General features: G+C 43.2%; 2 protein-coding genes across 4 annotated transcripts; one reads left to right on the top strand and one right to left on the bottom strand.

Moving 5' to 3' along the window:
- Positions 1-261: 261 nt before the first annotated feature.
- Positions 262-10798, bottom strand: NDOR1 (NADPH dependent diflavin oxidoreductase 1). Its single transcript, XM_075834846.1, has 15 exons — positions 10620-10798; positions 8395-8538; positions 7975-8052; positions 7233-7330; positions 6188-6286; positions 5883-5984; positions 5335-5535; positions 4198-4319; positions 3300-3520; positions 2851-2958; positions 2637-2751; positions 2378-2521; positions 2178-2296; positions 1429-1523; positions 262-1191 (listed from the first exon to the last, which is right to left on the bottom strand). The coding sequence occupies exons 1-15, from the start codon at positions 10677-10679 to the stop codon at positions 1047-1049; spliced, it is 1851 nt and encodes a 616-aa protein (XP_075690961.1). The 5' UTR covers positions 10680-10798; the 3' UTR covers positions 262-1046.
- TMEM203 (transmembrane protein 203) lies at positions 10583-15674 on the top strand. 3 transcript variants are annotated; one of them, XM_075834848.1, is made up of 2 exons: positions 10583-10764; positions 15114-15674. In XM_075834848.1, exon 2 carries the CDS (start codon positions 15195-15197, stop codon positions 15603-15605), a length of 411 nt encoding a protein of 136 aa, XP_075690963.1. In that variant the 5' UTR covers positions 10583-10764; positions 15114-15194; the 3' UTR covers positions 15606-15674. The 3 variants fall into 3 exon arrangements, with proteins under 3 accessions (XP_075690963.1, XP_075690962.1, XP_075690964.1); XM_075834847.1 differs by having other exon boundaries at positions 10583-10782; XM_075834849.1 differs by lacking the exon at positions 10583-10764 and adding an exon at positions 10816-11136.
- The last annotated feature ends 5908 nt before the right edge of the window (positions 15675-21582 follow it).

The following is a 21582-nucleotide window of genomic DNA, read 5'->3' as shown; positions in this document are numbered from 1 at the left end:
AGGGGACACGGCTGATTGGTGGGAGTGCCAGGGGTCGGACCACCACCAATCTGTTATTGATAGGCCATCAATATCAAAGTCCTGTGAAACTATATAGGGGAAAATGAGCAGATGTACAATAGTATAGGGCAGATTAAATCCACCCTATTGGTCCATATTTGCCATGATTTTAAATTATCAACGAACGCCACCAATTTCAGAGGGGACGTCAAACAATTCCACAGACCTAATTGTACACACTGGAGATAAAGTAGTAGTAACTTGGAAATAATAAAGTAGTTTAATATTATATATATATATGCACATAGTTCAGTGGTCCCAATACTTACAGAAAATCACTTTTATACACCATTTTGTTTTTGTAGGTCCAACATTCTTAAAATATATATATAGGGTCGGAGCATTGTTTTTCTGAAATAGAGCTCCAAATCCCCTGCATGGCCATAGAGTTAAATGATAAAATTCTGTGTGCCTGCAGCCACCACTAGGGGGGGCTCACTTCATATGCATTTGAGTTTAATGGGAATTGTGTTCAGTAAGCTCCCTCTAGTGGTGGCTGCAGGTAGCAGAATGTTATCATTTAGGTTTAGGGCTGTGTGAAGGGAAGCAGAGGGTTTGGAGCGTTGAGATCCCCCACCGCTGTCTTGCCTCTACTATAATGGCCTGACCGTGTCTCCCCCAAGTGAAGCCAGAGGGAGTAGAAGGGGTCTCAGCTCCCAAACCCTCACCATCTCCTGTCAGAAGAAACAACATAATAATCCAGTGTGAAGAGGCTGCTATACCAGTCTACCTGTGCAATAATAAATGACACCCTGCGATTATGATCTTATCAGAAAAGCGAGGACACGAGCACGATAAATATCCTGTGACCCCCCAAATTTAGCAAAGAGTGGTCCGGCCATTGCGCCCTTTCAGCAGGATGTAAGTAGGGCCAGGGTCCTGATCTTTTTCTTAGGGTCACAATCGCCCGTCCAGTGCTTGGGATGAGGTATGAGTCATAAGGCTCCGGGTCACCGGCTCCGGGGGTCCACCTCTCGGGTGTTCGTTTATGACCAGGTTTCACTCTGGAAGCGTCCGCATTTCTCCAACATGACCAGGTACTGCTCAGCCTCCGGAGCGGACATCTGACCTTCAGATTGGAAGACGGATTTTAAGGCATCGCTCACCTGGGTTGGCATTGATTTTGCATTTCTATGGACAAAAACAGGAAAAAAATCAAAGATGTCAGACAACCAAATGAAATGATATGGAAATAAAAAACAAAAAGATCATGAGCTGGGACCCTCACAAGTCACTAGAACAAGGGGGCCTATTCTATGCGGAGTGGTCAACATTAGCTCAAAGGTCCGATCTCCAAGCTATAGGCTGAGGGGTGCACGGAGCCCCATTGTCCCAGCGGTCGGTGGGGGCCCCAGGAAGTCTCATTACCCCGCTAGGTAGCAGTAGGCTTGTTTATTACAGATTATCTCCCACAGATACGCGCCATTCTCCTTTATCCGATGCTGAACGTAAATTTTATCCTCCTGCAAAATAAGAAAACGTCCATTACCGAGACACAAAATATTAAAAGAAGTGCCGTCCATTGACAGCAGCCTCGTTCTCTTTTTCGAAGGTCGGAAAGTTACATGTGAGCGCCCACTAGTGGCTACTTCAGTGACTGAACAGTGCAGAGCTGGGAGCAGCAGCATATACTTGTGGCATGGCTTTCGTTGGGGGCATTGTAGGTAGTACTTCTGGAGGGACTGTGGCTATTACTTATGGGGGCAATACAGCGGGTATTCTTAGAGGGGATTGTGGTTGGAACACATGGGGGGGGGCTGGGCTGGTTCTCACAGGGGCACTGGGGTGGCACTATAGTTTACAGTATAAGGGGTGCACTTTGGCATGTTTGTCTTGGGTGCCATAAGATCTCTGGGGTGTCTGACCGCACTTGCACAAGCTCCGGATCGATCCCTACTGATCAGACTTTGGTGAATCTCTATTGTTATGTAAGGAAATTTCAAGAACCAAAACCTCCTAATATATTCCTAAACCTGAATCCCGTTCAGGACTATATAAGCCAATACTATTGATGTCTCTATGACCAGCTGTACAAGCACCGACCAATTACAAAATCACATATTGTAAAGATTATAATCTCCCGAATACCACAAAATGTTATAATCCAGGACACAGACCTGATCCTGACTAAAAGCTGTGAATAACCTGAGGAGCCCCCTCTTCTCCAGATCCTCCCACTCCTCCTCATAATAGAAATCTTTCCATTTTCCTCTGCAGCCAAAAAACAAATTGTTCCCTAAAGCAAAAGAGAACCAGATGTCATATCAGTTTTCTCCAGCAGGGGTCACCATTGTAGGGAATTAGCAGCTTCACGTACCTGGTTTACTAAGTGCCGCCCTCTCCTGTATGGCTGAATGGAATGGAGCAACTCCGGTCCCTGGTCCCACCATCACCAGCGGGGTGTCTGGGTCACTGGGGAACTTTAGACTCCCCTTTTTAACCCATAATGGGACCCGTTTACCTGTACGAGGGAACGACGCAACAGTTTAAAGTGTCGTTTCACTTTTCAAAGTGGAGTTCCCCTTTAAAAGGGTAGAAGGAAGGTTATGCCTTTAAGATGGCAGCAAAATAATTACCATCCTGCGGGCTGATGGATGCCAGCCACGAAGAGCACAGACCTCGGCGGGCCTCGTGCAGCCTTGTTTTGTACTGTACCACGGCCATCAGGATCTGCAGTTTGTTGGGGTGCGCCTTAACAAAATTGCGAGGGGGGGGGGGGGTGTAGTTAGATTTTCTGAAATCATAATACAAAGGTCACTGACATTTCGCTGCCCGCTCCGGTGCTCTTACCTGCATGGATGAGGCAATGGAGAACGCTCGGGGACGGATGCGAGGAATAAGTTCCAGGAGATAGTCTGCGGGGATGCTCGGAGTTGTATGAGGAAAATCAAGGAGAACCTGGCAGGAACAAAAAAGGGTTTCCCCACAAACTGCGAATGTGTCATGCAATTCCGGCTTTACTATTGAAAACAATGGGGTGTAGAGTACTAATGGGATGTAATGGGTTAATAACGCAGCCAGGGGTTAATAATACACTGTCCCCCCCCGTTGTGTTACATCGGGCTGAGACGATATCCAACATATTGTATATAATACGGCTGAGAAATTCTGTCTGCCTGCAGTCACCTGTAGGGGGAGCTTAAGAGCTAACTGCACATGTAGTAAGCTCCCCCTAGTGGTGGCTGCAGGCAGTGTTTACAACATTGCGGTGTACAAAGTGGTTAAATATGAGAGGTCACCTCCAGGGTGGTCCGCCGGGGCCGGTTGCAGTATGTATACAGCTCCTCCTGACCAGCGGCTGAGCTGAATTCCTGCAGCTTCTCTCTTTCCTGCTCGTCTGGAGAGAAGTAGGAGAGAAGCTGGAAGAAGGAGCGTCGGGGAACACTGCGGATATCCAGGTATCGCTCCACCAGATGCTGCACCGAGCAAGGCTGAGGAAGATGCGGGGGAACTGGGGTGTCTGGAAAAACGTTAAGAAAACATCTCAGATCCAGAAGGGTTAATTCCATTCTCCAATTTTACGGAGCATTTCCCGCTTAAATAAAAAAAAAATTAAAATACATTAGGCCCTGTTCACACAGAGTTTTTTTTTGGCGCTGATTTTGACACGAATACCAAGTCTTAATCAGCACAAAAAATGTCCGAAATCATCCCCCATTGATTTCAATGGGAGGCAGAGACGTTTTTCCCAAGCGACATTTAGCTGCTTGCGGGGAAAAAAAAGCGGCATGTGCTTTCTTATCGCGGTTTCCGCCTCCGACTTCCCATTGAAATTAATGGGAGGCAGAAAAAACCTGCGGCGCTAATTTCCGAGCGTTTTTCACAGTGTTTTTTGCTTGCGGTCCTTGCATTAGCTTCAATGGCCACAGATGAAAAACGCTGACAAAAACTGTGTGAACTGTGCCTTACTCTACAACGAATATGACCAAAATTACAGCTACCACAATGCTCAGCGCCCAGCTCTCTAAGACCCCTAAAAAGCAAATATGCGACACATCCCCCGCCCTATTCTGCTGCATAACCAGGTGACAAGACCTTATGGGAGCCGGAACGATGGACAAGTCGGTTGTCAGACTCTCTGGATTATTGGATGGCGGAAAGAAATATAAATATATAGTCATCGAAATATCTATTCACCTGGATCATGGGGCTCCAAGACAAAGACACTGTCCGGGTCAAGACCGAGGAGGGAGCAGAACTCCAGAACGTCCTTAGGGGAATTCTGAGGCTGGATCATCACTACATCACCGGGTGAGTATCTGTGTGACGGAAGAAGATAGATAGATAGATAGATATGAGAGAGATATGAGATAGATAGATAGATATAGTATCTGTGTGACGGAAGAAGATAGAGAGATAGATAGATATGAGAGAGAGAGATATGAGAGAGATAGATGATAGATAGATATGAGATAGATAGATAGATAGATAGATAGATAGATAGATAGATAGATAGATATGAGATAGATAGATAGATAGATAGATAGATAGATAGATAGATAGATAGATAGATAGATAGATGATAGATAGATAGATAGATAGATAGATAGATATGGGATAGATAGATAGATAGATAGATAGATATGGGATAGATAGATAGATAGATAGATAGATAGATAGATAGATAGATAGATAGATAGATAGATAGATAGATAGATATGAGATAGATAGATAGATAGATAGATAGATAGATATGGGATAGATAGATAGATAGATAGATAGATATGGGATAGATAGATAGATAGATAGATAGATAGATAGATAGATAGATAGATAGATAGATATGAGATAGATAGATAGATAGATAGATAGATAGATAGATAGATAGATAGATAGATGATAGATAGATAGATAGATAGATAGATAGATAGATATGGGATAGATAGATAGATAGATAGATAGATAGATAGATAGATATGAGATAGATAGATAGATATGAGATAGATAGATAGATAGATATGAGATAGATAGATATGAGATAGATAGATATGAGATAGATAGATATGAGATAGATAGATATGAGATAGATATGAGATAGATAGATAGATAGATAGATAGATAGATAGATAGATAGATAGATAGATAGATAGATAGATAGATAGATAGATAGATAGATATGAGATAGATAGATAGATATGAGATAGATAGATAGATAGATAGATATGAGATAGATAGATAGATAGATAGATAGATAGATAGATAGATAGATAGATACGGCTATCTCTCCCCTAGTACTGGGTTACAATTACGTCTCGGCTTTACTGCTGAACTCACTGAATGCCGGATCCGGTGATGTCACACTCGATAAGTCGCACATCCTGGAAATGCTGCTGTGCGGTCACACGTTGGTTGGTCACCAGAGGAGCACGGTGCGGCTGCAGTTCGGTCGGGGCGCCCCCGCTGCCGTCTCTCTCTGTGGAGTTACATGTCGTCACTTGTTTATCCAGGAACCGCAGGGAGAACTTTGGGGGCAACCTGGAAATATAATGTAACACTGACTTCTTTTCTGGAACGAGGCGCCATAATACCTCATGCCCCCTAATAAAGTTCATATTCAAAGTGAACCTGCCATTATATATATTTTTGAATAGTTTTTGTAAAAATCTGAACTTCCTGCTGCTGCCACTAGAGGGCCAATCTGTATAGAAACTATACACATCGATAGGAGCCATGTAAAGCTGTATAAAGATCGCCCCCTTGTGGTGGCAAGAGGCAGCACATTTATATTGGTTTGTGTGCAGGAACAGAGGAAATTATAACACTGACTTCCTAATAAAAGAACAAACGGCAATGAAGGAAAAAACTGTGAAGTTGGTGCTCACGTGATGAGGTCACTGATGATGCTGAGACCAGGAGGAAGAGGATATATGGAGAGGAACTTATCCCATAGGTCATACAACCACGGATCCACCACAGCATCGGGGCTACAGGGATAAGAAAAACGACTGAACCTCACAGTATATAGAAATATATAACATACCACAATGTGCGGTGCAATAACCCCTGCAGTGCCGGTCTGTGATCCTAGAACCAAGATAGTCACCTCCCCTCCCCCGCACAGTAGTGTCAGCGAAGACAAGGATCACAGGACCAGGCTACACCATGAAGACTCAGGATTGGTTGTTACCCCAGATCATGCTGGTCGTCCCCCAGCGCCGGGGACTGAATGGGATTGGCTCCGAGCTGTAGCAGACGCTTGTGCAGTTTTTTTGCAATAAAGTTAAACCTGGTGAAGGAGAGAAAATGGAATTCTGGGTAATAATATCCAATGACAAGTCATTACTACACTTTTTTTTTTTAAATTGGTGGGGACCCCTATTAAATAACCCGACTAATGACCCATATAGACAACCAAAACGAAACACTACATCTCCCACAATGCAACACAGCCAGTCATGCTCTAAACCTTTAGTTCTCAATCTGTGCTACATATACCCCAGGTAGTACGCACTATGTCCTCTAGGGGGGGGGGGGAACTGGTACCGTTCTTTTAATAGACAGCACAGTGTATGACAGCTTTGAGGGCACTCTGATGTAATAGGGGGGGGTACATCGGAACGTTGAGAAACACGGCTCTATACAGCCTAAAGGTATGTTCACACAGGCTATTTTCAGTCGTTTTTCGGACTGTAAACGACCCGAAAAACGGCTGAAAAATCGGAAGCATATTTTACGCCTCATTTTCAAATAGCGGCGCGTAAAAAGAAGTGTAATGTCACTTCTTGAGCCGTTTTTTATTGACTCAATAGAAAAACAGCTCCAAAAACGGCCGTAAAAAACGCGAGTTGCTTAAAAAACGGCTGAAAATCAGGGGCTGTTTTCCCTTGAAAACAACACCATTTTGTTAAGCGCGTGCACATACCCTAAGAAAGCAAAACCTGAGAGCTAACAGTAAAGCAGGAGAATTCTGAACGCAGCCTGAGATGTAACAGCAAGGCAGCAGAATTCCAAATGCAGCTCTGGATGGGACTAGAGTATAAGACATGATGCCACTCAATGTCAGTAGGAGGTAGATAAAGCAAAGTGATGGGAAAGTTACTCAGATTATATGTAACTGTAGAGAAACGTGTTTAACCCCGTCCATGCCAGACATCAGCCGCACGTGTCCCCAGTCAGGAAGGTTGGGACAGGTAAGCACAGATAGTCACTATCACTGCTATACACCATCTTACTTTGGATAAGAAGAATCTCCCAGACCTAGGACAGTGTAATCCATCTGACTCAGGGAATTATGGGGCAGGTTCCTGCGGAAGATGAACCTCCAGAAATTCTGGAAAGACATAAGGAAAGCGAAGACCCAGTAAAGTGTCATCCTTGTAGAAAGAAAAGTTCTGAAACTTTCTAATATGCTTTGTGTTTCAATTCCACACCATTTTCAAGATCTCTGCTTGCAATCAGTGAATGGGAACAATCTCGTTTTCATTCAGAGGCTGAAAACCCATCCTGACCTAAAATACTTCTTACAGCTTTGGGTTTGTTACAATTGTATCCAGTTTAGACAATGGTCTGAGGACTCTGCCCACATGATCAGGACAGGAGATGGATTTGTGTTGCTAAGGTATTAAGCTCTCGGAGGATTGCCTAGTCTGGATACTATCGTTACAAACCGTCAGCAGTGAGAAGTATTAGGTCTGTACAGGTTTTCAGCCTCTGGTTTTAAATCAGAGTGTTATCATTCAGTGACAGCAAGCAGAGATCTTGCAAAGGGTTAGGAATTAAACTGCAAAGTATATTAAAAAGTTGCAGAACAGGTCTGGACAGGTAGACGTCTGTGACCGCAGCTCCGGGCCGTCTTCCCTGTATGTGTGACAACGCCGAAGCTGCACCACAGCGCAGAGATCTGGTACATACAAGTCTTACAGCCGCATTTCACAATCACAACACTAGGAGGCGCTGTGTGAACATCAGATTTACCTTCATGTTATCTGGGGGGTCACCTTGTCCGGTTGTAGCGCAGACAAATATCACCAGAGGTTCATGAACAAGATTCACCTACAGAACAAGAATAGAAATACTTATACAATGTCCAAGGAACACCTCCAAGTAATATTTATTGTCTTCGGAGTCTGAAATCCACCTCCTGACCCATCAGAGGTTCAGGCTGCAGCTCTGCTTGTTCAGATTGGCTGTTTATAACCACATGCCCAGCAGGAGGTCAGTGCACGGGGAGGTGATTTTCATTACAAGGACATCATGTACTGCAGCATCTCAGCACTAGGGGGCAGCAATATCACCACCCACTGCAAATAGAGGCGACCACCAGGGGCAGCGGGTATCCATCTGTTTTCTCTGCAGTGGATTCCTAGTAGTGACACCCCCATAGAAGGGACTTACAATACTGTAGCTGTCTAGAGAGTCCACCCTGCAGGTGAAGTGTCTGCGCCGGGCCTCTCTCCCGAGTCGCTCCGCCATGTCCTCCGCTGTCCCCGTCTGACTCCCATAGAGAATCAGGATCTTTCTGTCGGACGACTCAGGAGTCTGGAGAGAACAACAATAAAGGAATACTATAAAACAACCGAAGACACCCCCAAACTTCTACATTATACTATACACCCCTCTACTTATACCCCTGACCCCACTTTATACTATACACCCCTCTACTTATACCACTGACCCCCCTTTATTCTATATACCCCTATACTTATACCCCTGACCCCACTTTATTCTATATACCCCTATACTTATATCACTGACCCCCCTTTATTCTATACACCCCTATACTTATACCCCTGACCCCACTTTATACTATACACCCCTATACTTATACCCCTGACCCCACTTTATTCTATATACCCCTATACTTATACCCCTGACCCCACTTTATACTATACACCCCTATACTTATACCACTGACCCCACTTTATTCTATACACCCCTATACTTATATCACTGACCCCCCTTTATTCTATACACCCCTATACTTATACCCCTGACCCCACTTTATACTATACACCCCTATACTTATACCCCTGACCCCACTTTATTCTATATACCCCTATACTTATATCACTGACCCCCCTTTATTCTATACACCCCTATACTTATACCCCTGACCCCACTTTATACTATACACCCCTATACTTATACCCCTGACCCCACTTTATTCTATATACCCCTATACTTATACCACTGACCCCACTTTATACTATACACCCCTATACTTATACCCCTGACCCCACTTTATACTATACACCCCTATACTTATACCACTGACCCCACTTTATACTATACACCCCTATACTTATACCCCTGACCCCACTTTATACTATACACCCCTATACTTATACCCCTGACCCCACTTTATACTATACACCCCTATACTTATACCCCTGACCCCACTTTATACTATACACCCCTATACTTATACCACTGACCCCACTTTATTCTATATACCCCTATACTTATACCACTGACCCCACTTTATACTATACACCCCTATACTTATACCCCTGACCCCACTTTATACTATACACCCCTATACTTATACCCCTGACCCCACTTTATACTATACACCCCTATACTTATACCCCTGACCCCACTTTATACTATACACCCCTATACTTATACCACTGACCCCACTTTATACTATACACCCCTATACTTATACCCCTGACCCCACTTTATACTATACACCCCTATACTTATACCCCTGACCCCACTTTATACTATACACCCCTATACTTATACCCCTGACCCCACTTTATACTATACACCCCTATACTTATACCCCTGACCCCACTTTATACTATACACCCCTATACTTATATCCCTGACCCCCCTATATTTTATACACCCCTATACTTATACCCCTGACCCCCCCTTTATTCTATACAACCCTACAGTAGAAGTATAGGGGTGTATAGAATAAAGGGGGTCAGGGATATAAGTATAGGGGTGTATAAAATATAGGGGGGTCAGGGGTATAAGGGTATATAGAATAAAGTGGGTGTAGAAGTTATTCGGGTGTTATGGGACTGGACTTATAAATATTGGGGTATCAGGGTCAGGATATTATTCCTTATGGGGGTGTTATAGTAAAATGAATGTCACAATAAATAAATGGGGGTTTGAGGGTGTAATTATTAGGGGGTTCTAGAGTATAAACTGGTGACAGAGTAATTATTGGGGTGTCAGTAACATGGACAATGGACATAACACCCCAATATTTATACCCGCTGACTATTTATACTCTGGAACACCTTAATAATTACACCCACAAACTCCCAAATTATTATAACACCCCATAATTCATTTTACCTCTATGACACCCTAACATTTATATAGAGTTCTCTAACAAAACACCCTCAAAACTTCAATACCTACTGACCCCCATGTACATCATTTGACACCAATTTATTTGATATAACACCCAATAATTTAATGTCCCACTGACCCCCCCATTATTTATACAATTCATGACGTCCCATTCATTCTCTATGGCAACCACAATCCCATAACACGGGCGTAACTTCTACACCCACTACAACTAGCTGCAGCTGACCCCCCATAGTCTGCGACACCCCGCGGTTACCCCCCGGAACCTTCTACAGCCCCGTCACCTGCGTGTCCCCCTTCTCCATTCTTAGAATACAGCTGCCTCGCCCCGCCCCCTTCACCATACGTCACGTCGCGCCGACTAATGACGTCATGAGGCAGTGATGGCGGAAGTGAGAAGAGAGGAAGACGCGACTGGACCGGAGCACGGTGAGAACGAGAATAACGGTACAGGCAATATAACGACCGCGTCCCCTGTAACATTCCCATCGCTGCTCTATACGCTGCTTCTATAATACGTGCGATCTGCTGTCACAGTGTCTGCAGCGAACTACAAGTCCCAGCATTCAGCGAACTACATGGAGAATAAGTGCATGCTGGGTAGCTATATACAGGCCAAGGGTGAAGGAGGCTTCCAATACAACCAATCAGATTGTTACTTTATGTTACTTATTTACATAGCACTGATGACACCTGCAATCTGATTGGCTGCTACTGGAAACTACTCAATGAAAACTAGATACAAGACCCAACATCCCCCCCCCCCCCATCCCCCGAAGATGGAGGCTGAACCCTGAGCCTGTAAGTATACAAACATATACAGCCCATATAATACCACCATACACTGCCCATATAATACCACCATACACTGCTCATATAACACCACCATACACTGCTCATATAATACCACCATACACTGCCCATATAATACCACCGTACACTGTTCATATAATACCACCATACACTGCCCATATAATACACCATACACAGCTCATATAATACCACCATACACAGCTCATATAATACCACCATACACTGCTCATATAATACCGCCATACACTGCTCATATAATACCCCCATACACTGCCCATATAATACCCTCATACACTGCCCATATAATACCGCCGTACACTGCTCATATAATACTACCATACACTGCTCATATAATACCACCATACACTGCTCATATAATACCGCCATACACTGCTCATATAATACCGCCATACACAGCTCATATAATACCACCATACACAGCTCATATAATACCACCATACACTGCTCATATAATACCGCCATACACTGCTCATATAATACCCCCATACACTGCCCATATAATACCCTCATACACTGCCCATATAATACCGCCGTACACTGCTCATATAATACTACCATACACTGCTCATATAATACCACCATACACTGCCCATATAATACCACCATACACTGCTCATATAACACCACCATACACCGCTCATATAACACCACCATACACCGCTCATATAATACCGCCATACACTGCCCATATAATACCACCATACACTGCTCATATAATACCACCATACACTGCCCATATAATACCGCCATACACTGCCCATATAATACTACCACACACTGCTCATATAATACCACCATACACTGCCCATATAATACCACCATACACTGCTCATATAATACCACCATACACTGCTCATATAATACCGCCATACACTGCTCATATAATACCCCCATACACTGCCCATATAATACCCTCATACACTGCCCATATAATACTACCATACACTGCTCATATAATACCACCATACACTGCCCATATAATACCACCATACACTGCTCATATAATACCACCATACACTGCTCACATAATACCACCATACACTGCCCATATAATACCACCGTACACTGCTCATATAATACCACCGTACACTGCTCATATAATACCACCATACACTGCTCATATAATACCACCATACACTGCCCATATAATACCACCGTACACTGCTCATATAATACCACCATACACTGCTCATATAATACCGCCATACACTGCTCATATAATACCACCACACACTGCTCATATAATACCACCGTACACTGCCCATATAATATCCTCATACACTGCCCATATAATACCCCCATACACTGCTCATATAATACCACCACACACTGCTCATATAATACCACCATACACTGCCCATATAATACCACCGTACACTGCCCATATAATACCACCATACATTGCTCATATAATACCACCATACACTGCTCATATAATACCACCATACACTGCCCATATAATACCACCATACAGTGCTCATATAATACCACCATACACTGCTCATATAATACCACCATACACTGCCCATATAATACCACCATACACTGCTCATATAATACCACCATACACTGCTCATATAACACCACCATACACTGCTCATATAATACCACCATACACTGCTCATATAATACCACCATACACTGCTCATATAATACCCTCATACACTGCCCATATAATACCCCCATACACTGCTCATATAATACCACCATACACTGCTCATATAATACCACCATACACTGCCCATATAATACCACCATACACTGCTCATATAATACCACCATACACTGCTCATATAACACCACCATACACTGCTCATATAATACCACCATACACTGCCCATATAATACCACCATACACTGCTCATATAATACCACCATACACTGCTCATATAACACCACCATACACTGCCCATATAATACCACCGTACACTGCCCATATAATACCACCGTACACTGCCCATATAATACCACCATACACTGCCCATATAATACCACCATACACTGCCCATATAATACCACCATACACTGCCCATATAATACCACCATACACTGCCCATATAATACCACCATACACTGCCCATATAATACCACCGTACACTGCTCATATAATACCGCCGTACACTGCTCATATAATACCGCCGTACACTGCTCATATAATACCGCCGTACACTGCTCATATAATACCGCCGTACACTGCTCATATAATACGACCATACACTGCCCATATAATACCACCATACACTGCCCATATAATACCACCATACACTGCCCATATAATACCACCATACACAGCTCATATAATACCACCATACACTGCCCATATAATACCGCCATACACTGCTCATATAATACCACCATACACTCCTCATATAATACCGCCATACACTGCTCATATAATACCACCATACACTGCCCATATAATACCACCATACACTGCTCATATAATACCGCCATACACTGCTCATATAATACCACCATACACTGCTCATATAATACCGCCATACACTGCTCATATAATACCACCATACACTGCTCATATAATACCACCATTCACTGCTCATATAATACCACCGTACACTGCCCATATAATACCACCGTACACTGCCCATATAATACCACCGTACACTGCTCATATAATACCACCATACACTGCTCATATAATACCACCATACACTGCCCATATAATACTACCATAGACTGCTCATATAATACCACCATACACTGCTCATATAATACCACCATACACTGCTCATATAATACCGCCATACACTGCCCATATAATACCACCATACACTGCTCATATAATACCACCATACACTGCTCATATAACACCACCACACAATGCTCATATAATACCACCACACACTGCCCATATAATACCACCATACACTGCTCATATAATACCACCATACACAGCTCATATAATACCACCATACACTGCTCATATAATACCGCCATACACTGCTCATATAATACCACCATACACTGCCCATATAACACCACCACACAATGCTCATATAATACCACCACACACTGCCCATATAATACCACCATACACTGCTCATATAATACCACCATACACAGCTCATATAATACCACCATACACAGCTCATATAATACCACCATACACTGCTCATATAATACCGCCATACACTGCTCATATAATACCACCATACACTGCTCATATAATACCGCCATACACTGCTCATATAATACCATCGTACACTGCCCATATAATACCACCGTACACTGCTCATATAATACCACCGTACACTGCTCATATAATACCACCACACAATGCTCATATAATACCACCACACACTGCCCATATAATACCACCGTACACTGCTCATATAATACCACCGTACACTGCTCATATAATACCACCGTACACTGCTCATATAATACCACCGTACACTGCTCATATAATACTACCATACACTGCTCATATAATACTATACATTGCTCATATAATACCACCATACACTGCTCATATAATACCGCCATACACTGCTCATATAATACCACCGTACACTGCTCATATAATACCGCCATACACTGCTCATATAATACCACCATACACTGCTCATATAATACCGCCATACACTGCTCATATAATACCGCCATACACTGCTCATATATAACTGCTCTACGGTGCCCTCGTAACATCACCATATAGTGCAGTATTAATCCTACATTACGGTGTGCTAATAACGCCGCCAAATGGCCCCATATAGTGAAATAATACCAACCATACAGTGCCTACATAATACTGCTATACTGTGCCCTAATGATACTGCCATATGGTGCCCAAATAATAGTGTCCATATAATACCCCATACACTGTCTGAAGAATGCTACCATAGAGAGCCCACCCATCCCCCATAACAGTATTTTACAGGGACTCTCCAGTTACTGATATCCTTTCATTCCTGTGTCCTCAGCATGTCCACCAGTGTGAATCCCAACCTGATTGACCCCAGTGCCCTGAGACCCTGAAGCCGTCTGTCCGCCCGCCCGCCACCATGCTGTTCTCCTTGCGGGAGCTGGTCCAGTGGCTGGGGTTTGCCCAGTTTGAAATCTTCATCCACATCTTGGCCCTGCTGATCTTCACCATCCTGTTGGCCATCAAGGTTGACGGACTAGTACCCGGCCTGGGCTGGTGGAGCGTCTTCATCCCGTTCTTTGCGGCGGACGGACTAAGCACTTACTTCACGGCCATCGTGATGGTGCGGCTGTTCCAGGACGGGGAGAAGCGTCAGGCCGTGCTGCGGCTCTTCTGGATCCTCACCATCCTCAGCCTGAAGTTTGTCTTTGAGATGCTGCTGTGTCAAAAACTGGTGGAGCAGACCAAGGGACTGTGGTTCGGACTTATAATGTCTCCAGTCTTCATTCTGCTGCAGCTGCTGATGATCAGAGCCTGCAGAGTGAACTAGACGGCGTCCATATTGGCGACTTATCGCCTCGCGTGCATGTCTATTTATTAAAACTTTATCTAGAAGATCCATCAAGTCTGTTCTATGTAGAGCTGTTTCCAGGAAAGCTGGGTGATAGCCAATATGGCCGCTATTATAGCACGGGCGTCACACAGCTTCACCAACTCCTGAATGGCATATCTGCCTCGTTCTGCAGTGAGACACCGTATCCTGCTCTGCGCCGTATTGCATAACAAAGCCGATGTGTCGTGCAGGAATCTTGGAAAGCTGAGATTAATGAATCCTATTTGAAATCAGTGGAAACCATAGTTGTGTTTTTCATTTATGTTGCAGTTTATTCCTCCCCCTCTGCAGTCACAATTCTGCTGGTTGTCATTGGAAACAGTCAGCAAGCTTGTCCTCAATCAACTTAGCTAAGCTCCCATAATGCAGGGGGAGGCAGTTGGTCTTTCCCAAATTAGATGACTATACAGTGTCTGGTGTAAAGACTACACTGCCCAGAATTCAAAGCACCAGAATAAGCTCTGTGCAGATAGTGGACTCTATAGTTGCAGAATAGTGAGTGCAGCTCTGGAGTATAATACAGGATATAACTCAGGATCAGTACAGGATAAGTAATGTAATGTGTGTACACAGTGACTCCACCAGCAGAATAGTGAGTGCAGCTCTGGAGTATAATACAGGATGTAACTCAGGATCAGTACAGGATAAGTAATGTAATGTATGCACACAGTGACCACCATAGAGTAGTGAGTGCAGCTCTGGAGTATAATACAGGATATAACTCCGGATCAGTACAGGATAAGTAATGTAATGTGTGTACACAGTGACTCCACCAGCAGAATAGTGAGTGCAGCTCTGGAGTATAATACAGGATATAACTCCGGATCAGTACAGGATAAGTAATGTAATGTGTGTACACAGTGACTCCACCAGCAGAATAGTGAGTGCAGCTCTGGAGTATAATACAGGATATAACTCAGGATCAGTACAGGATAAGTAATGTAATGTATGTACACAGTGACTCCACCAGCAGAATAGTGAGTGCAGCTCTGGAGTATAATACAGGATATAACTCAGGATCAGTACAGGTAATGTAATGTATGTACACAGTGACTCCACCAGCAGAATAGTGAGAGCAGCTCTGGAGTATAATACAGGATGTAACTCAGGATCAGTACATGATAAGTAATGTAGTGTATGTACACAGTGACTCCACCAGCAGAATAGTGAGTACAGCTCTGAAGTATAATGCAGGATGTAACTCAGGATCAGTACAGGATAAGTAATGTAATGTATGTACGCAGTGACTCCACCAGCAGAATAGTGAGTGCAGCTCTGGAGTATAATACAGGATGTAACAGGATCAGTACAGGATAAGTAATGTCATGTTATGTACACAGTGACTCCACCAGCAGAATAGTGAGTGCAGCTCTGGAGTATAATACAGGATGTAACTCAGGATCAGTACAGGATAAGTAATGTAATGTATGTACACAGTGACTCCACCAGCAGAATAGTGAGTGCAGCTCTGGAGTATAATACAGTATATAACTCAGGATCAGTACAGGATAAGTAATGTAATATATGTACACAGTGACTCCACCAGCAGAATAGTGAGTGCAGCTCTGGAGTATAATACAGGATATAACTCAGGATCAGTACAGGATAAGTAATGTATGTACACAGTGACTCCACCAGCAGAATAGTGAGTGCAGCTCTGGAGTATAATACAGGATGTAACTCAGGATCAGTACAGGATAAGTAATGTAATGTATGTACACAGTGAGTCCACCAGCAGAATAGTGAGTGCAGCTCTGGAGTATAATATAGATGTAACTCCGGATCAGTAACATATGTAGACAGTGAGAACTTGCTATGTAATGGTGTCCTGTGTGATGTTGAAGCTGCAAGAGTTGTGAATACAAAGCAGGGGGAGCTCCATCCACACTTTTTATTGCAGTGACAATACATTTGAAAAGAACCAGGAAACTTTTGGGGATTTTTCCTTTTATATTCACCTGAAAGGATCATGTCCCGGAGGTGACACCTGAGCATGATGGGAGTTGGGATTATACAGGTCACCGCTGAGTTCATGTATTAACCACTTACATTAAAGGGCTAGCAACACGTCCGCTGGAATAAAAAGGTTGTTGGCAGGGTGTCGCCTTGCTGGGATCCCCAACGATCAGCTGTAATCTGTGGGAGAACCTGGCAGTAAGTGTTCAATTCCTCCACAGCACCACTACAGGTGAAAAGAAGCATTACACCATCTTCATACCCCAAAATGAGAGGCGCTCTTTGTATCCACTCTCTCTTCCGTCTCCCTCTGTCGTCCCAGAATTACATATTTGGGTATTTGAAAATGGGGTTTCTAAACCATAATAGACCATAATTAGAAGGGGTAGCAATTCAAAAGCCTCCTACCACTAGATTAGGGTGTACCCAAAATTACCTATATATATATATATATATATATATATATATATATATAATCTGCTGGTTTCTGGTCAGATAATCAAGCTGGTCCCCGAGATAATCCTGGAAGTCCTGAATTTTGACTGTGCGTTAAATTCACCCAATAATTTACTGGTCCACACCAAGTTTTAGAGCCTGAAATGGGATTTGAAGTGTTTTATACTGTATGGCCAGCAGGTGTCACTGTTGTCTATTCCGGTCACCTGTGATATCACATTGCGCTGGTTTATAGACAGGTGTGACTCAATGCTTTGTCTATGGGCCATGAGGGAATTTGGTGACATTGTCTCCCATTGTACGTGGCCAGCACTAGCCCAAGGCTAAATCTATATATACATGACATTGTATTGAGTTAGATGTGACACACAGGGAGCAGCGCTCATAAAATAACTAATATGTGAGTCATTTATTCTGTGCTAGAAAGAAGGCGCTGTACCTTTAAGAAAACCAATACACAGGCGGCCAGTACTACACGATGTGTGGCGCATAATGTGAACAGGCGTTTATAGAATCTTATGCACTACAACAGTATCACTCGAGTACTGATCTTCAGTATTAATCTCCAGTCACAGCCTAAGCTGCATTCAGAATTTGATCAGTTTCATGTTACAAGGGAGCAGTGCATTGAAGAAGCCAAGAAAAGAGAGCGACATCAGTCTGTTTTTTTAGGAAAACGTAAACATTATGAATGCAGCTTTGGATGTGACTGGAGTATAAATTCAAAATTTAAGATTGGTGCAAGTTAAAAGAAACTAAACTGAAAACATTATGGATCTACAGCTGTACTATAAGGTTTGCTGGCCCTTTAATCAGCGTGATAACCGATATTGCCATCCAGCGCCATTCTATGACTCGCACTTCTTGTAATGTGAGATTTTTACGGGCGACCTTTGTGGCGTTGCAGGAAACGCCGGAGTTTATTGTAATAACAGATTTTTATGGTTTTAAAGTTCACAGAACAGGGAAGTGGCGCTTATTGCAGCATCGTGGAGCACGGCCATTATTGTGATACCACAGGGCTAGGGGGCGCTGTGGCCTTGTGGTGATTGGTAGATGATATGATAGGGTCCACGTCATGTGACTATATTGGCAGCTATAGTGATGGGTATAAAAGAGGTCAGTGTAAACACCTGACAGGTTCAATGCATCACATTATTCCTCTGCTGCTGTGGGACCCTGCGCCTTCCACTTTTCGATTGTAGCCCCAACTCCCCCACTTGTCTCCATTCCCTTCTGTACTTCATGACACCTCTCACGAGATCAGCACACTCCTCTGCTAAAATACTCTGTGCTGCTGGGGTATCCTGCTACTATCAATCTGTGATCGCTTAGGGTATGTTCACACGGCGGGGGTCCGTAACGGCTGAAATTACGGGGATGTTTCAGCCTGAAAACATCCCCGTAATTTCAGCCGTACCGGCATGTGCAGGTGCTTGAACGCCGCGTCAATTACGGCCGTAATTAGCGCTGCTATTCATTGGAGTCAATGAATAGCGGCTCCAATTACGGCCAAAGAAGTGACAGGTCACTTCTTTGACGCGGGCGTCTATTTACGCGCCGTCATTTGACAGCGGCGCGTAAATATACGCCTCGTGTGAACAGACAAACGTCTGCCCATTGCTTTCAATGGGCAGATGTTTGTCAGCGCTATTGAGGCGCTATTTTCGGGCGTAATTCGGGGCAAAAACGCCCGATTTACGTCCGTAAATAGGCCGTGTGAACATACCCTTACTTGTCTCCATTCCCCTCCCACATCAGGACACTCATCCTGTCACATACAACCCTGTTCTCATTAATATCACTAGTTCATAGGATACTGCCCCCCAACGAGATCAGCACACTCCTCTCCTGAAATACTCTGTGCTGCTAGGGACCCTGCTCTTTTTACTTTAAGTGTGTGTAACCTCCTCCCCATAATATGGCCATATCATCACATAAGTGGGCAGGTCACTGCCTCCTACAAGATCAGCAACTCATCTAAAATACTCTGTGCTGCTGGGAGACCCTGATTCTTCTACCCATATCTTCATTCTCCTCCTCTCAGGCTCTGTCACAAATCTCCCCCAGACATGGTAGAGTAGTGCAGGGCCTATGAGGGCGAAGCATGACACCATGCAGAGAATCCCTCTGGGTTTGGCCTGGAGTGTCCCTTTAAGGATGGATACAAACTGCTGAAGTTCCCAATACACAACATCACCTACTCCTTGTGCTCCGAGCCGCTCCTCTATAGGCGACATCTGCAGGAAGTTCTAATCCCTCATCCATCAACAACAATTCAAATGTCCAATCACCATATAATAATCCTGCAGCGCCCCCGTCCTGACCGTTCAGACAAGGGGGCCATAGATAAGAGGAAACTCTGCTCCCTATATATAAATCCCTATACAGAGGTCTAAAAATGGAAACAATACAGAGGGGTCCGCAGTGTGAACTTCACCAGAATGAGGAACTGTAAACGGCAACACCCTCCCTTATACAGATGTGAAACCCCGAATAGGAGGTGACGAGCGCCCACATAACTGTTCACAGCTAGCCAAGTATGATGGTAGTTATATTTTTGTATATAGGGGGGCAGTATTATAGTAGTTATATTCTTGTATATAGGGGCAGTATTATAGTAGTTATATTCTTGTATATTGGGAGCAGTATTATAGTAGTTATATTCTTGTATATAGGAGGCTGTATTATAGTAGTTATATTCTTGTATATAGGGGCAGTATTATAGTAGTTATATTCTTGTATATAGGGGGCAGTATTATAGTAGTTATATTCTTGTATATAGGGGCAGTATTATAGTAGTTATATTCTTGTATATAGGGGGCAGTATTATAGTAGTTATATTCTTGTATATAGGGGGCAGTATTATAATAGTTATATTCTTGTATATAGGGGCAGTATTATAGAAGTTATATTCTTGTACATAGGAGCAGTGTTATAGTAGTTATATTGTATATATAGGGGGCAGTATTACAGTAGTTATATTCTTGTACATAGGAGCAGTATTATAGTAGTTATATTCTTGTATATAGGGGGCAGTATTATAGTAGTTATATTCTTGTATATAGGGGCAGTATTATAGTAGTTATATTCTTGTATATAGGGGCAGTATTATAGTAGTTATATTCTTGTACATAGGAGCAGTACTATAGTAGTTATATTCTTGTATATAGAGGCAGTATTATAGTAGTTATATTCTTGTATATAGGGGGTAGTATTATAGTAGTTATATTCTTGTACATAGGGGGCAGTATTATAGTAGTTATATTCTTGTACATAGGGAGCAGTATTATAGTAGTTATATTCTTGTATATAGGGGGCAGTATTACAGTAGTTATATTCTTGTATATAGGGGGTAGTATTATAGTAGTTATATTCTTGTACATAGGGGGCAGTATTATAGTAGTTATATTCTTGTACATAGGGAGCAGTATTATAGTAGTTATATTCTTGTATATAGGGGGCAGTATTATAGTAGTTATATTCTTGTATATAGGGGCAG

The sequence above is a fragment of the Rhinoderma darwinii genome, chromosome 8 (genome assembly GCF_050947455.1).
Source record: "Rhinoderma darwinii isolate aRhiDar2 chromosome 8, aRhiDar2.hap1, whole genome shotgun sequence".
Taxonomy (NCBI): Eukaryota; Metazoa; Chordata; class Amphibia; order Anura; family Rhinodermatidae; genus Rhinoderma; species Rhinoderma darwinii.
The sequence above is the reverse complement of the archived record's forward strand: the minus strand, read 5'-3'. Positions and strand labels throughout refer to the sequence as shown.

What these genes read in the sequence shown, in the direction of transcription:
- NDOR1 (XM_075834846.1), bottom strand. Translation starts at nt 10,679, where the DNA reads ATGGTGAAGGGGGCGGGGCGAGGCAGCTGTATTCTAAGAATGGAGAAG. An exon ending in CTCTAGACAGCTACAGTATT is followed by an intron (nt 8,053 to 8,394) that starts GTAAGTCCCTTC and finishes CTTGTTCTGTAG; the next exon opens with GTGAATCTTGTTCATGAACC. An exon ending in CAGCTTTTAGTCAGGATCAG is followed by an intron (nt 1,524 to 2,177) that starts GTCTGTGTCCTG and finishes CTTATTTTGCAG; the next exon opens with GAGGATAAAATTTACGTTCA.
- TMEM203 (XM_075834848.1), top strand. Translation starts at nt 15,195, where the DNA reads ATGCTGTTCTCCTTGCGGGAGCTGGTCCAGTGGCTGGGGTTTGCCCAG.